Source organism: Lottia gigantea, assembly GCF_000327385.1.
Source record: "Lottia gigantea unplaced genomic scaffold LOTGIsca_747, whole genome shotgun sequence".
Lineage (NCBI taxonomy): Eukaryota > Metazoa > Mollusca > Gastropoda > Lottiidae > Lottia > Lottia gigantea.
Genome location: NW_008710497.1, coordinates 1,803 through 16,268, shown reverse-complemented (window position 1 = coordinate 16,268; position 14,466 = coordinate 1,803). Strand labels below are relative to the sequence as shown.

General features: G+C 31.3%; 2 protein-coding genes across 2 annotated transcripts; one reads left to right on the top strand and one right to left on the bottom strand.

Moving 5' to 3' along the window:
- Positions 1-4: 4 nt before the first annotated feature.
- Positions 5-433, top strand: LOTGIDRAFT_146266 (hypothetical protein; the record flags this gene model as incomplete). Its single annotated transcript, XM_009066264.1, has 1 exon — positions 5-433. A coding segment is annotated over one exon (429 nt), but the record flags the coding sequence as incomplete, so codon positions are not given.
- A 3,106-nt stretch (positions 434-3,539) lies between these two features.
- LOTGIDRAFT_176099 (hypothetical protein) lies at positions 3,540-13,073 on the bottom strand (the record flags this gene model as incomplete). The annotated part of the gene is made up of 9 exons (XM_009066263.1): positions 3,540-3,650; positions 5,160-5,216; positions 5,887-6,111; positions 7,031-7,150; positions 8,867-8,935; positions 11,116-11,201; positions 11,542-11,677; positions 12,287-12,424; positions 12,925-13,073. Coding segments are annotated over 9 exons (1,091 nt in total), but the record flags the coding sequence as incomplete, so codon positions are not given.
- Positions 13,074-14,466: the final 1,393 nt, after the last annotated feature.

The following is a 14,466-nucleotide window of genomic DNA, read 5'->3' as shown; positions in this document are numbered from 1 at the left end:
ATTCCCTCACACTACTTCTCAATCTTTATCATTCCCTCACGCTACCTCTGAATCTTTATCATTCCTTCACACTGCCTCTGAATCTTTATCATTCCCTCACACTACCACTCTATCTTTATCATTCCCTCACACTACTTCTCAATCTTTATCATTCCCTCACACAACCTCTCAATCTTTATCATTCCCTCACACAACCTCTCAATCTTTATCATTCCCTCACACTACCTCTCAATCTTTATCATTCCCTCACACTATCTATCAGTCTTTATCATTCCCTCACACTACCTCTCAATCTTTATCATTCCCTCACACTACCTCTCAATCTTTATCATTCCCTCACACTACCTCTCAATCTTCATCATTCCCTCACACTACCTCTCAATCTTTATCATTCCCTCACACCACCTCTCAGTCTTTATCATTCCCCTCATAAATGTGTTTTGATATTTTTTGTCATTCTGATGGGAAAAAAACAATTTTTTGTGATTTCTTTCAGTTTCATTGGCAATAAACAATAAATCAAAAATAAACAAACAAAATAATAATTTGTATATATTTAAATCAGATATGTATATTATTATACTTTACATAATATATTTATCACAGAATTCAAGAACACCTAGATGAGTAAATAAATGGTATCTTTTTTTCTTAGACGGATTATTAAAGATGGGTTCCCTTATTTTCATTTATGAAAATGAAAATGCTAATACTTATATGAATAGAAATATATTATCATGTATTCTTAATCATATCATTATGATCTTTAACCAATAATAAATATCCATGTATGTACAGTCTGGATAAACAAAAAAAAAAAGACTTTTTGATCTTTTTTGATCGGTCACTCATTAGAATTCTGCTGGTAATTCTCATCTAATTTAGCTAATTATGAATTAATTATGGACATGCGAGACAAACTGGTCTTTTTCCAAGTCATTAGAACACCTCTACTTTCCATTCATATAAGTATTAGCATTTTTATTTTCATAAATCAAAATAAGGGAACCCATCTTTAAAAGTGATACAAATAGCTTAACTCAATCTGATATAACAATAGTAATAAATTCATCCATTATAATTATTCTCTATCTCACCCACAGATTCAACAGGCTCAATAATTTAAATTTTTGATATATTGTTCTGAGACGGAAACTTAGAGACCATACAATGTATTTTGATTATTTCTCACAATTTCATATTTACAAATAACACTAAATAAAAATAGCGATGCCATCGTAATACGCCCACATTTGTAATGGCAGCTAATTTGTCCGGGAGGTTGACAAGAGTTATCAGTAAATGAATGTTTCTGAGAGTGAAATTTTCATATTTCATGGGTTTTGTTTATAGCTTACAATTCAAGAACAAGGCAATAACTCAGAGTAAATATTTTTCGATTCGTCTGATTTTCAATAGGGTTCATCCTTGGGTGATTACGAACACTCACACCAAGTTTCGTCAAAATCCATCAAGAAACCAGCTCTCTATCGTGTCCACAAATAATTCAAGAACAAGGGCAATAACTCATAGTAAATATTTTTCGATTCATCTGATTTTCAATAGGGTTCATCCTTGGGTGATTACGAACACTCACACCAAGTTTCGTCAAAATCCATCAAGAAACCAGCATTAATGTGTGGGCGTATAAACACAAGCAAAGATGTTTGTGCACATCCAGAGATGATTCCAAAAACAAACAAGAATAGTCTACTTTATTTTGAGGTAGGATAAGTAGTTTTGAATACATTTCATGTCAATTACTATTCATTCTACCTCAAAATTAAGTGGAGTCATCCTGTTTATAATTTGAATCAGCAACTGATGCAGAAACTCGATGGTTTTAACCAATCAGAAATGTCCATGTATGAACAATCTGGATAAACAAAAAAAAGTCTTTTTGACCTTTCTTGAGCAGTCACTCATTGAAATTCTGCTGGTAATTCTCTTCTAATTTAGCTAATTATGAATTAATTATGGTCAATATGTAGGGCTGGGCGATATTGGTTCAAGTTGATATCACGATATTAAGTATTAATATATCACGATATGGGTATATATCACAATATTTTTTAAGTTTATTTTTTACTGGTTTTTGAAAGAAAATTATGATCTAGAAATTTTAAATGTAACATAAAACAATAAATATCTCTAAAAACACCCCAGTCTTTAATATCATGAAAAAAACCATCTGTTTCAACTATTAAGTTACTTGTTAAAATTATGTAGATGATCTTATCTCGACAAAAATATGACTATATATCATGATAATTACCATATATCAGGATATGTCGATATTTCAGTATTTATTAATCAGGTGATATTATAAACAATATAAATTCCTATACTGGTATTTATCGTGATACCAACCGGTATATCGCCCAATCCTATCAATATGTAAAACAAATGGTCATAAATGTAAAGATGAAGGCATACCAGATAGATTCGTGGTCAATAATAATGAATACATGGTTGAAGGGTGCACACACTACCACTTTAAAAGGTATCAATTTATAGTCTTGTGTCAAATTTGGAAGTTTTTCCTATCTTGGATGTTGCCTTTAATATAGAAACGCCCACTGGCAGCAGTCAGAAATGATTAAACAGTCTTTACTGACTAAAGTATGAATTTTCTCATATTAAAGAAATTTTACTAGTTTGAATTTAATGATATATATATTTACTGCCAGTTATTTATGCTGAGTAATTCCACCAAATTTTTAAAAATCAATATCAATAACCCAAATACATCAAATTATCGCATCTATATACATGATCACACCATGTTTCATTAAAATCAATTGAAAACTGTAGTCTCTATTGTGTTCACAAACAAATTTTGACGCGTTTTTCTTAAGTCAAGGGCAATAACTAAAAAAACGTTCATTGAAAGATCGTCAAATTCAAACTTGACCAAGATCACATCAATATAAATGATCACACTAAATTTCATTAAAATCAGTTGAAAACTGTAGTCTCTAATGTGTTCACAAACAAGGGCAATAACTTAAAAACCGATCCTTGAAAGATCGTCAAATTCAAACTTGACCAAGATCTCATGAATATAAATGATCACACTAAATTTCATTAATATCAGTTGAATACTGTAGTCTGTATTGTGTTCACAAACAAATTTTGACGCGTTTTTCCTAAGTCAAGGGCAATAACTCAAAAACCGTTTGTTGAAAGATCGTCAAATTCGAACTTGACCAAGATCACATCAATATAAATGATCACACACCAAATTTCATTAAAATCAGTTGAAAACTGTAGTCTCTATTGTGTTCACAAACAAATGACGCGTTTTTCCAAGTCAAGGGCAATAACTCAAAAACCATTCATCGAAAGATCGTCAAATTCGAACTTGACCAAGATCACATCAATATAAATGATCACACCAAATTTCATTAAAATCAGTTGAAAACTGTAGTCTCTATTGTGTTCACAAGAAATGTTGACGGGCCAACGGACCGACGACAGGGGCAACGGCAATATACGCCCACATTTCCATGTGGGCATATAAAAATGTACATATTAAATTATTGTATTATACAGGCTTTAGAAACTTTAGTATCAGCAGGTTTAGATGATGAATTATTTGCTGTTGTTGTTGATTGTTGGTCGTTTAATAAATTTACCAGCTGGTTGATCTGAAAATAAAATGAAAAAGTGGAAAAAGTTGAATTTTTTCAATATGATTAGGCCATATAAAATAAATAGTCTGTTTTACAGGCCTAAAAATGCCTGATTGTTGCCTTAATATTAAATGTACATTAAATTTGTGGTAATATATAATAAATGCTTTCACTCGCTCCGATTTATTCCAGTTGAAAATCTAAAAAAGCGTCATAAATAATAAATAATAAATTCGCCTTCTCGTCCCAATTTTTGAAAAAAAAGGCCTGTAAAACAGACTATTTATTTTATATGGCCTAACAGCTTGATTATGATTTCTTTTTATCTGATGTACTTTATTGTCTCCATTGTAATGTAGGCTAACAAGTCATTATCATTGTCTTGCTCTCTTAACAGTAGCAAGCAAGTGTCTAACTCACTTAGCCATTTTGGGCAGTCCCTCATTTTTGAATTTAGAGACTGGAAAAATTAGATTGTGGCAAGACCCTACACCTGATGATGCCACAAGTTTTTCAAGGAAAATCACCAGATTTTTCAAGGCAAATCTCCAGATTTTTCAAGGCAAATCTCCAGATTTTTCAAGGCAAATCAACTGATTTTTCAAGGCAAATCTCCAGATTTTTCAAGGCAAATCTCCAGATTTTTCAAGGCAAATCACCAGATTTTTCAAGGCAAATATCCCGATTTTTCAAGGCAAATCTCCAGATTTTTCAAGGCAAATCTCCCGATTTTTCAAGGCAAATCTCCAGATTTTTCTAGGCAAACTAAGCAAATCTCCAGATTTTTCAAGGCAAATCTCCAGTTTTTTCAAGGCAAATCACCAGATTTTTCAAGGCAAATCACCCAATTTTTCAAGGCAAATCTCCCGATTTTTCAAGGCAAATCTCCTGATTTTTCAAGGCAAATCTCCTGATTTTTCAAGGCAAATCTCCAGATTTTTCTAGGCAAACTAAGCAAATCTCCAGATTTTTCAAGGCAAATCTCCAGTTTTTTCTAGGCAAATCACCAGATTTTTCAAGGCAAATCTCCCTATTTTTCTAGGCAAATCTCCCGATTTTTCAAGGCAAATTTCCTGATTTTTCAAGGCAAATCTCCAGATTTTTCAAAGCAAATCTCCAGATTTTTCAAGGCAAATCACCAGATTTTTCAAGGAAAATCTCCAGATTTTTCAAGGCAAATCTCCAGATTTTTCAAGGGCAAATCTCCAGATTTTTCAAGGCAAACCACCAGATTTTTCAAGGCAAATCACCAGATTTTTCAAGGCAAATCTCCTGATTTTTCAAGGCAAATCTCCTGATTTTTCAAGGCAAATCTCCCGATTTTTCAAGGCAAATCTCCAGATTTTTCAAAGCAAATCTCCAGATTTTTCAAAGCAAATCTCCAGATTTTTCAAGGCAAATCTCCAGATTTTTCAAGGCAAATCTCCAGATTTTTCAAGGCAAATCTCCAGATTTTTTTTCTTGACTTGTACACATGTATGTCCATAATGTTTATTCAATATATTTGCAATACAAACGTCTTACCTCTATTGTACTCTGACCAGAAGCTTGGGCATTCTCTATTAAACCTTGAATCTTATTCTAAAATTATTACAACATAATATCAAAATAGTATGACACAAAATTTCAATGGGCCTTGTTTAACAAAGCACCAATTCACAAAATACAGCATACTCTGAGCCTATAGCAAATAAGGCCTTGGATTATTGTCCCATCCAAATGTCTATGCTTTCCATATCAGAACATCCAAATTGAAAATGAAATTTTGTATCCTATGCCAGTATTGAACTCTGGACCTCTAGGTTAGTAAGCAAGCATCTGAGCTTGAGATTCAGCAAAAGGCACACTGGTTAAAATGGGTCTCCTTATTTTTTTAGTGTCAAATTAAGCAAACTATTTGATTAATTGGTGTTTCTAATGAATTATCATGTATTCTAAATCATATAACAAATATCTAAGTATGTAATTTAAGTCTGGATAAACAAAAGAAGACTTTTTGACCTTTCTTCATCAGTCACTCATGGGAATTCTGCTAGTAATTCTCTTCTAATTTAGCTAATTATGAATTAATTATGGACATATGAGACAAACTGGTATTTTTCCAAGCCATTAGAACACCTCTACTTTCTATTCATATAAGTATTAGCATTTTCATTTTCATATATGAAAACAAGGGAACCCATCTTTAAAAGAATCTTCAAAATCTAAAGTTGTGTTGACCCTTCTTTCTGTTAGAAAAAAGATCACCTACATTCAATGAAGCTACTTCAGTAACTGGTATGGAACTGTTTTGGACTGGAACTTTAATTTCTTTGTTTTTATTTGCTGTTTCTTTTTTATCATTTACTTTAGCCGGTTTGGTGTCCTTTGCCGTTTTTGCTGGACTGCTTTTTTGTTGTTTGGATGTTTTGGAATCGCCTTTCTGTGTACCCCATATTTCTATGACAAGAGGTTTCTCTGCGATGTAATCAATTAGCTGAAATTGTACAGAAGAACTGGCTGTTACTACCATTATAAATGCTCACAAAAACTTCAAGGGTGAATATTTGAGGCAATACCTTAAAAAACAACAATGATGTGCAACAATGATGTGCAAGATGTGCAGAGCAAAAGAGGAGGTCATGGGATTGTATAATCCTGTTCTGTGATCAAAGTTGGTTCATCCAACTACAGACTCTTAGGTCATTAAGCCATTTGGATTGTAAAGAGGTTTCTAAACTTTTTATACATATCGATAAGCGTCATTTCAATTTTCAGTCAGACCGCTTTGGTTCTTGCAATTTTTATTTTTTGTCACTTGCAAAAAGCTGTTAATCATTATATCATTGAAACCGCTTGAAAGCTCATATGCCATATTTGGTCATTTTGACTTTTTGGTACCGTTCGAAAGCTCGTAAAAGCGCGGATCTTGTGATCAAAACCTCGTATTCTTAGCTTGATTGTAAATAACTCAAAAACCACTAATTAAATAACACGTATATAAACAGTCAGATTTAAAACCTTGTAAAATATATTATTATACAAGGTTCAATCTTCCTTTTTCTGCAGATGAAAATGAAAAACCTCATATACTGTATTATTATACCAGTTTTTGGTTCAATAGGCCGGAGAACTCAAATTGTTATACGAGGAAGAATGAAAACCATGTATAGCGGTAAAAAAACTAATAAAAAAGATTTTAACAAAATACGCGTACAAACAGTTTTTCTCGAAAATTAATTCCGCGTCATGTATCGTTATACGAGGTTTCAAGTGGTCACCCACGATATAAGGGATTTTGAGAGATTGATTGTAAATTGGAATGGTGCAAATTGATGCTATCAGTGTCTCAGATACACATCAAAAATTTCAGAAAACCTCTTTACAATCCCTTTAAATCATTAAAGAAGTCGTACCTGCTTAGTGACTGTATACTGGAATTTATTTTCATGCTTATATTCAGGATTTATGGTACCAGAAACTACTTGAGTCTGAGTGGATTTCTCTTCCAAGAAAAATTTATATTTACACCAGCTCTGTAAAATCAAAACAAATATTGATTCATTTTTATACGCCCACATCTCTCTATGTGGACGTATATTGGTGGCACCCCTGTCCGTTCGTCGGTCGGTCGGTCTGTCTGTTTGTCCGTCCGTCAACATTTGCTGGTAAACACTCTAAAAACTAGATTTTTTGATGGAATCAAATGAAATTCGTTATGTGTATACATATTCATAAAACGAAGATCAAGTTCGAATTTGAGCTATTTTCGACCGTTAGAAGCAGAGTTATTGCCCTTGCCCCAAAATCTTGAATATTCGCATGCCGTGGTGGGCGTATATGGATGTGGTCCACTATCTTTGATAATAGCGTGTGGTACATTAGGTGACGACATTTTGATTTCACGAAGGTAATAAAGTTCTTTGATACATGACCCTTGATCCATGATGCTAATATTTTTATTAATCAATTTGACCGATGATTTACATCCCACCAAATAATGTGCAAAAATGATTCTGCAAAAGCTATCATTCTCAAAGAATTTTGTTTAAGTGTAACATAACAAAAATTGATAAGGGGGATTTTGGCTTGGTGGATCAAAGGAAGGAGATCACAAAACTCACAACCCCCTCATCTCCACTTATAGTGCGTTCAGACGACTAAGGTTAAGGCAGCTTAACTTCAAACCGTTCTTCGAGCCCATTTTTTTCAGTCGTCTGAACGCAATCAGTTGAAATCAAGCTGCCTTAACTTGCACCTACTTTGGAGGTGGCTCGAAACCTGTCTTGGAATCTTAAGGCAGCTGAGCTTGTCCGCAATGCAACTGGCTAACAACAAGCCAGATACAGATGCCCCCGCGCATGCGCATTACTCTCAACATGTTCCCGCCATTGTTTCTGTCATTTATAAATAATGCGCATGTGTAACGGCATTATGACCTCTGAACTTTCCGAGGAATTCCAGGTCAATATCCAAGCTGGCTTAACTTTTATGACCGTCTAAACACGCACAAAAAAAACATAAACCAGTCTCGAAGAACGGTTTGAAGTTAAGCTGCCTTAACTTTAGTCGTCTGAAAGCACTATTAGATGCATGACCTATACAGGTACTTAAAATGATTTTATAAGACACTATAAACAAATTCAATTTTAGGCAAGTTTAGGTTGCCATGGTCACTAAGTCCAATTTGGACAAAATCAATAAAGTTCATGAGAAATGGGTCCAAAACCTGTCCTAGACCAATCAAGATGGAAATGAAGGAGAGAGTCATGTATGCATGGAAAAAGTCAGCATTGGTTGCTAGTACATTGGACAGCATCTCAGAGTCCAGAAATGAAATGAAATGAATGGAGTTTTACGTCCTACTTTTCTGCACCTTGTGGGCTAATGAAGACGGGCAACGCCATGCAGGGTGCAATGAGGAAAATTTTGCCAGGACAGCGGCATTAGCCTGCTATTTTTCGATTTCCAACTGTCGAGGTATCTTTAACGTGCACAGCCTGTAGCATACGGGACCTCGGTTTATTGTCCCATCTGAACGACTAGACACTTTCACTTGCATCACTGTCAGGGGGAAACCGAGTTGAAAAATCCGACCTATGCCGGGATTGAACCCTGGACCTTCAGGTTAGCGAGCAAGCGTCTAACTCACTGAGCCACCGCGACTCCCTCAGAGTCCAGAGACAGGACAAATTCAACTAAACGTCAAATTAAATTCAATATAAAGTCAGTGGTAATAATTTAGAACTTACCGATGCAAATCTTTGAGGTAGACCTCTAGCAAATGGAATGATCAATTTAAAATATATCTTTCTATCAATCTGAAATAGAATAATAATCATTTATTTAATCGCTAATAACTAAATTTTAGTTCATGTTTTTAAAAGAACATGTACCAGCTAATAGTGCTCAATTTAAGCCATGCGTATCACTTTTCAGAACTTAAGTTTCGACTTCCAGTTACTTGCGGTTAAGTAATGTTAGGATATCCTAGGCACAATTTGAAACTACCACAATACGTTTTCTTTTTAATATCAGGGAAAGTGAATATCAGATTTGAAAAGTATGGAAGCGTATTAGGGCCATTCATTTTTTTTTTTTGAATTTTCAAGTTAGTATGTTGAATTTTAAGTTAGTATGTTGAATTTTAAGTTAGTATGTTGAATTTTAAGTTAGTATGTTGAATTTTAAGTTAGTATGTTGAATTTTTAAGTTAGTATGTTGAATTTTAAGTTAGTATGTTGAATTTTTAAGTTAGTATGTTGAATTTTCAAGTAAGTATGTTGAATTTTCAAGTTAGTATGTTGAATTTTCAAGTAAGTATGTTGAATTTTCAAGTTAGTATGTTGAATTTTCAAGTTAGTATGTTGAATTTTCAAGCTAGTATGTTGAATTTTCAAGTTAGTATGTTTAAGTTAGTATGTTGAATTTTCAAGTTAGTATGTTGAATTTTCAAGTTGGTAACTTGAATTTTCAAGTTAATATCTTGAATTATCAAGTTAGTATCTTGCCTTTTCAAGCTAGTATCTTGAATTTTCAAGCTAGCATGTTGAATTTTCAAGTTAGTATGTTGAATTTTCAAGTTAGTATGTTAAATTTTCAAGTTAGTATGTTGAATTTTCAAGTTAGTATGTTGAATTTTCAAGTTAGTATGTTGAATTTTCAAGCTAGCATGTTGAATTTTCAAGCTAGCATGTTGAATTTTCAAGTTAGCATGTTGAATTTTCAAGTTAGTATGTTGAATTTTCAAGTTAGTATGTTGAATTTTCAAGTTAGTATGTTGAATTTTCAAGCTAGTATCTTGAATTTTCAAGCTAGCATGTTGAATTTTCAAGTTAGTATGTTGAATTTTCAAGTTAGTATGTTGAATTTTCAAGTTAGTATGTTGAATTTTTAAGTTAGTATGTTGAATTTTCAAGCTAGTATGTTGAATTTTTAAGTTAGTATGTTGAATTTTCAAGTTAGCATGTTGAATTTTCAAGTTAGTATGTTGAATTTTCAAGTTAGTATGTTGAATTTTCAAGTTAGCATGTTGAATTTTCAAGTTAGTATGTTGAATTTTCAAGCTAGCATGTTGAATTTTCAAGTTATATGTTGAATTTTCAAGTTAGTATGTTGAATTTTCAAGTTAGTATGTTGAATTTTTAAGTTAGTATGTTGAATTTTCAAGCTAGTATGTTGAATTTTTAAGTTAGTATGTTGAATTTTCAAGTTAGCATGTTGAATTTTCAAGTTAGTATGTTGAATTTTCAAGTTAGTATGTTGAATTTTCAAGTTAGTATATTGAATTTTCAAGTTAGTATGTTGAATTTTCAAGTTAGTATGTTGAATTTTCAAGTTAGTATGTTGAATTTTCAAGTTAGTATGTTGAATTTTCAAGTTAGTATGTTGAATTTTCAAGTAACTAAATTCAAGATACTAACAGACAAAGCATTTTTCATAACAACTATTGCTTTGTTGAAGTAATTGGCTATCTGTAGCTCTATCCAGAATCAAAATATTATACCCATTTACATTTTGATTTTGGCAGATTCAATGATTACAAAATCTGAAAAGTTATAATGATATCTGAACATGAGCTCTATCAGTTGGTCAAGGAAATATCTAAAGTGATACTACGTCTTAGAATTAACATAAAATTTAAGAATTTTAAACTTGGCCAATAAGAGCCAGTAGATATACCTGGTGTCATAAATAACATAACAGGATCCTTATATAATCTGATAAATCCAAAAAACTTAATAAATTTGCTATGAACTATTGAAAAACGCTTAATATCAAGATTAAGCGTTTTTCAATAATTACTTAGTTTTATGAATTTTCCAATTTTCTAGATTTTCCAAGGGATTCTGTTGTAACTTTATGACACCAGGTAAGTTCACTGATGAATATATACTCATATTGACCATTCTTCGAGAATAAAATTTTATGTTAATTATAAGACAGAGTATCACTTTAAATGCATCTATTTTTTGAAAACAACAAAACCCTAAAAAATTACCAATTCAGCAGGATTATCTATAAAATATTCCTCCTCTATATCATCCCAAGATTCATTACAGGGCCGTACTTCTACAGACAAATGACCTATCAAAATAATAATAATTAAATCATGATTCGGTAAAAATATATTATAATACGAGGTTCAATATTTCTTTTTCTGCGGATGAAAATGAAAAACCTCATATACTGTATTATTATACGAGTTTTTGGTTCAATAGGCCGGAGATTTCAAATTGTTATACAAGGTTTATATTTTCCAAGAATGAAAACCACGTATAGTGGTAAAAAAAATAATAAAAAAGATTTTAACAAAATACGCGTACAAATAGTTTTTTGCGTTTTTTCTCGAAAAGTAATTCCGCGTCATATATCGTTATACGAGGTTTCAAGCAGTCACCCATGGTATAGTTATTGCATATCTTACCTTGATCAGTTCCTCTGTAATCAGCAATGGCCAAATTTTCCTGCAATTCTATCATATAACCTAACGATTGTAAGTAAACATGGACAGTACCGACTAATACTTCAGTCTCTGGTGGTTCCCAAAATGGATCTCTTTCCTGGCAAAATTTAAAAAGACAAATTAATCAAACATTTCTGATCCAGTTCAAATTGAATATCAAAACCATTAAAGATGGGTTTCCTTATTTTTTAGTGTCAACTTAAACAAACTATTTGATTAATTGGTGTTTCTAATGAATTATCATGTATTCTTAATCATATCATTATGTTCTTATTGCATATAATTAAGAGTTTTAACCAATCATAAATGTCCATGTATGTACAGTCTGGATAAACAAAAAAAAAGACTTTTTGACCTTTCTTGATCGGTCACTCATTAGAATTCTGTTGGTAATCCTCATCTAATTTAGCTAATTATGAATTAATTATGGACATGTGAGACAAACTGGTATTTTTCCAAGTCATTATAACACCTCTACTTTCTATTCATATAAGTATTAGCATTTTCTTTTTCATAAATGAAAATAAGGGAACCCATCTTTAAAAAACGCTAAAATGTTATCATGCCACCTGAGTTGACACACTGAAATTAATATTATACAATGAGAAGCCATAAGTCTTTGGAGGCACAGAAAACGATCACTTTAAGTTTTTGAAAAAGCCAAGAGCCTGTTTAAAGATGGAGTACTGTAAAAGATAATTTTTACCTGAGGGACATCCCAATCCTCATCTCCTTGCATATAATTAGCGTACATTTCTTGCATCAAATATTTCCTGTTAATAAAATCATTTCTTGAAAACATCCATTCATTTTCATTTTCCATATGTTTCATCTTTACCATCACCTTTAAAAACATAAGCCATTTTAAAAATTTTTTAGGGGACATTAATGGGTAGATATCTACGGAGCCCCTAAGGCGCAATTTTCCATACTTTTATAAAATATTTCGTTTTAACAAAAAAATTATTTTGTACGAAATAAGTATTTCATTAAATGAAATAATTTCTTTTCGTTTTATATGACATTATTTCGTTTAAACGAATAAGTTATTTCATAATAGCGAAATAACTAATTCGTTAAAACAAAATATTTGATAAAAGTACGGAAAATTGCGCCTTAGGGGCTTCATATATATCACATCAAATAACTGAACACAATTTATGGTTTTCTACTCCTGTGTTTTATTTTACAATAATTTGCATAATGTTCCTCATTGAACCTGATGATGACAATGTTAAAAAAACATACCAGAAAAAGAGACAAGATGTTAAAAACATTTAACCTAGAAAGTCTTTTAGCTGAAAAGCTAAAACACAGAGTGGTATCCGTTGTTTTATTACTCACCTCAGTCTTTTCATGTTCTAAGCCTAGAGCCTGTGATGAGACCAAAGCTATTTCAAACTTCACTTTTTTGCCGAGTTCTTCAGACATAGCATTAGCTTCATTTATCATTGGTAACAACTGAATCAAATCTTCTTGTAATAACATGTCCTCTGAAATAACAAAGTCATAATGAAGTCCCTTGTTTTAGTTCAACATGTCCTCATGAATAACAAAGTTATATCCAGTTTCAATATATTTATCTGGAATAACAAAGTCATATTCAGTTTCAATATATTTATCTGGAATAACAAAGTCATATTCAGTTTCAATATATTTATCTGGAATAACAAAGTCATGTTCAGTTTCAATATTTCCTCTGCAATAACAAAGTCATGTGTAATTCAATATATTTATCTGGAATTAAAAAGTCATATTCAGTTCAATATTTCCTCTTGAATAACAAAGTCATATTTAGTTCAAAACATCATATGGAATAACAAAGTCATATGTAATTTAATATTTCCTATGGAATAACAAAGTCATACTTAGTTTTAAAAAAAATATATATCATATGGAATAACAAAGTAATATGTAATTTAATATGTCCTCTGGAATAACAAAGACATATTTAGTTCAAAATATATGGAATAACAAAGTCATATGTAATTTAACATGTCCTATGGAATAACAAAGTCATATGTAATTTAACATGTCCTATGGAATAACAAAGTCATATGTAATTTAACATGTCCTACGGAATAACAAAGTCATACGTAATTTAATATGTCCTATGAAATAACAAAGTCATATTTAGTTCAAAATATCATATGGAATAACAAAGTCATATGTAATTCAATATTTTTTATGGAATAACAAAGTCATATTTAGTTCAAAATATCATATGGAGTAACAAAGTCATTTGTAATTCAATATGTCCTATGGAATAACAAAGTCATGTTTAGTTCAAAAAATATCATATGGAATAACAAAGTCATATTATGTAATACAATATTTTTTTTTATTATTTTATTTTTTTATTTTTTTTTTTTTTATGGAATAACAAAGTCATATTCAGTTCAATATTTCCTCTGGAATAACAAAGTCATATGTAATTTAATATGTCATCTAGAATAACAAAGTCATACTTAGTTCAAAACATCATATGGAATAACAAAGTCATATTATGTAATTCAATATGTCCTATGGAATAACAAAGTCAAGTTTAGTTCAAAAATATCATATGGAATAACAAAGTCATATGTAATTCAATAAAATAAAAAAAATTTTTTATGGAATAACAAAGTCATATTCAGTTCAATATTTCCTCTGGAATAACAAAGTCATATGTAATTTAATATGTCATCTAGAATAACAAAGTCATATTTAGTTCAAAACATCATATGGAATAACAAAGTCATATTATGTAATTCAATATGTCCTATGGAATAACAAAGTCATACTTAGTTAACAAGATATGTTGTACATCAATTTTTTTTCTAAATATGCCAAATATAGGTTATTTAGATTGTCTGAAATAAGAAGAGATTGTAAACAGGTTTCTAA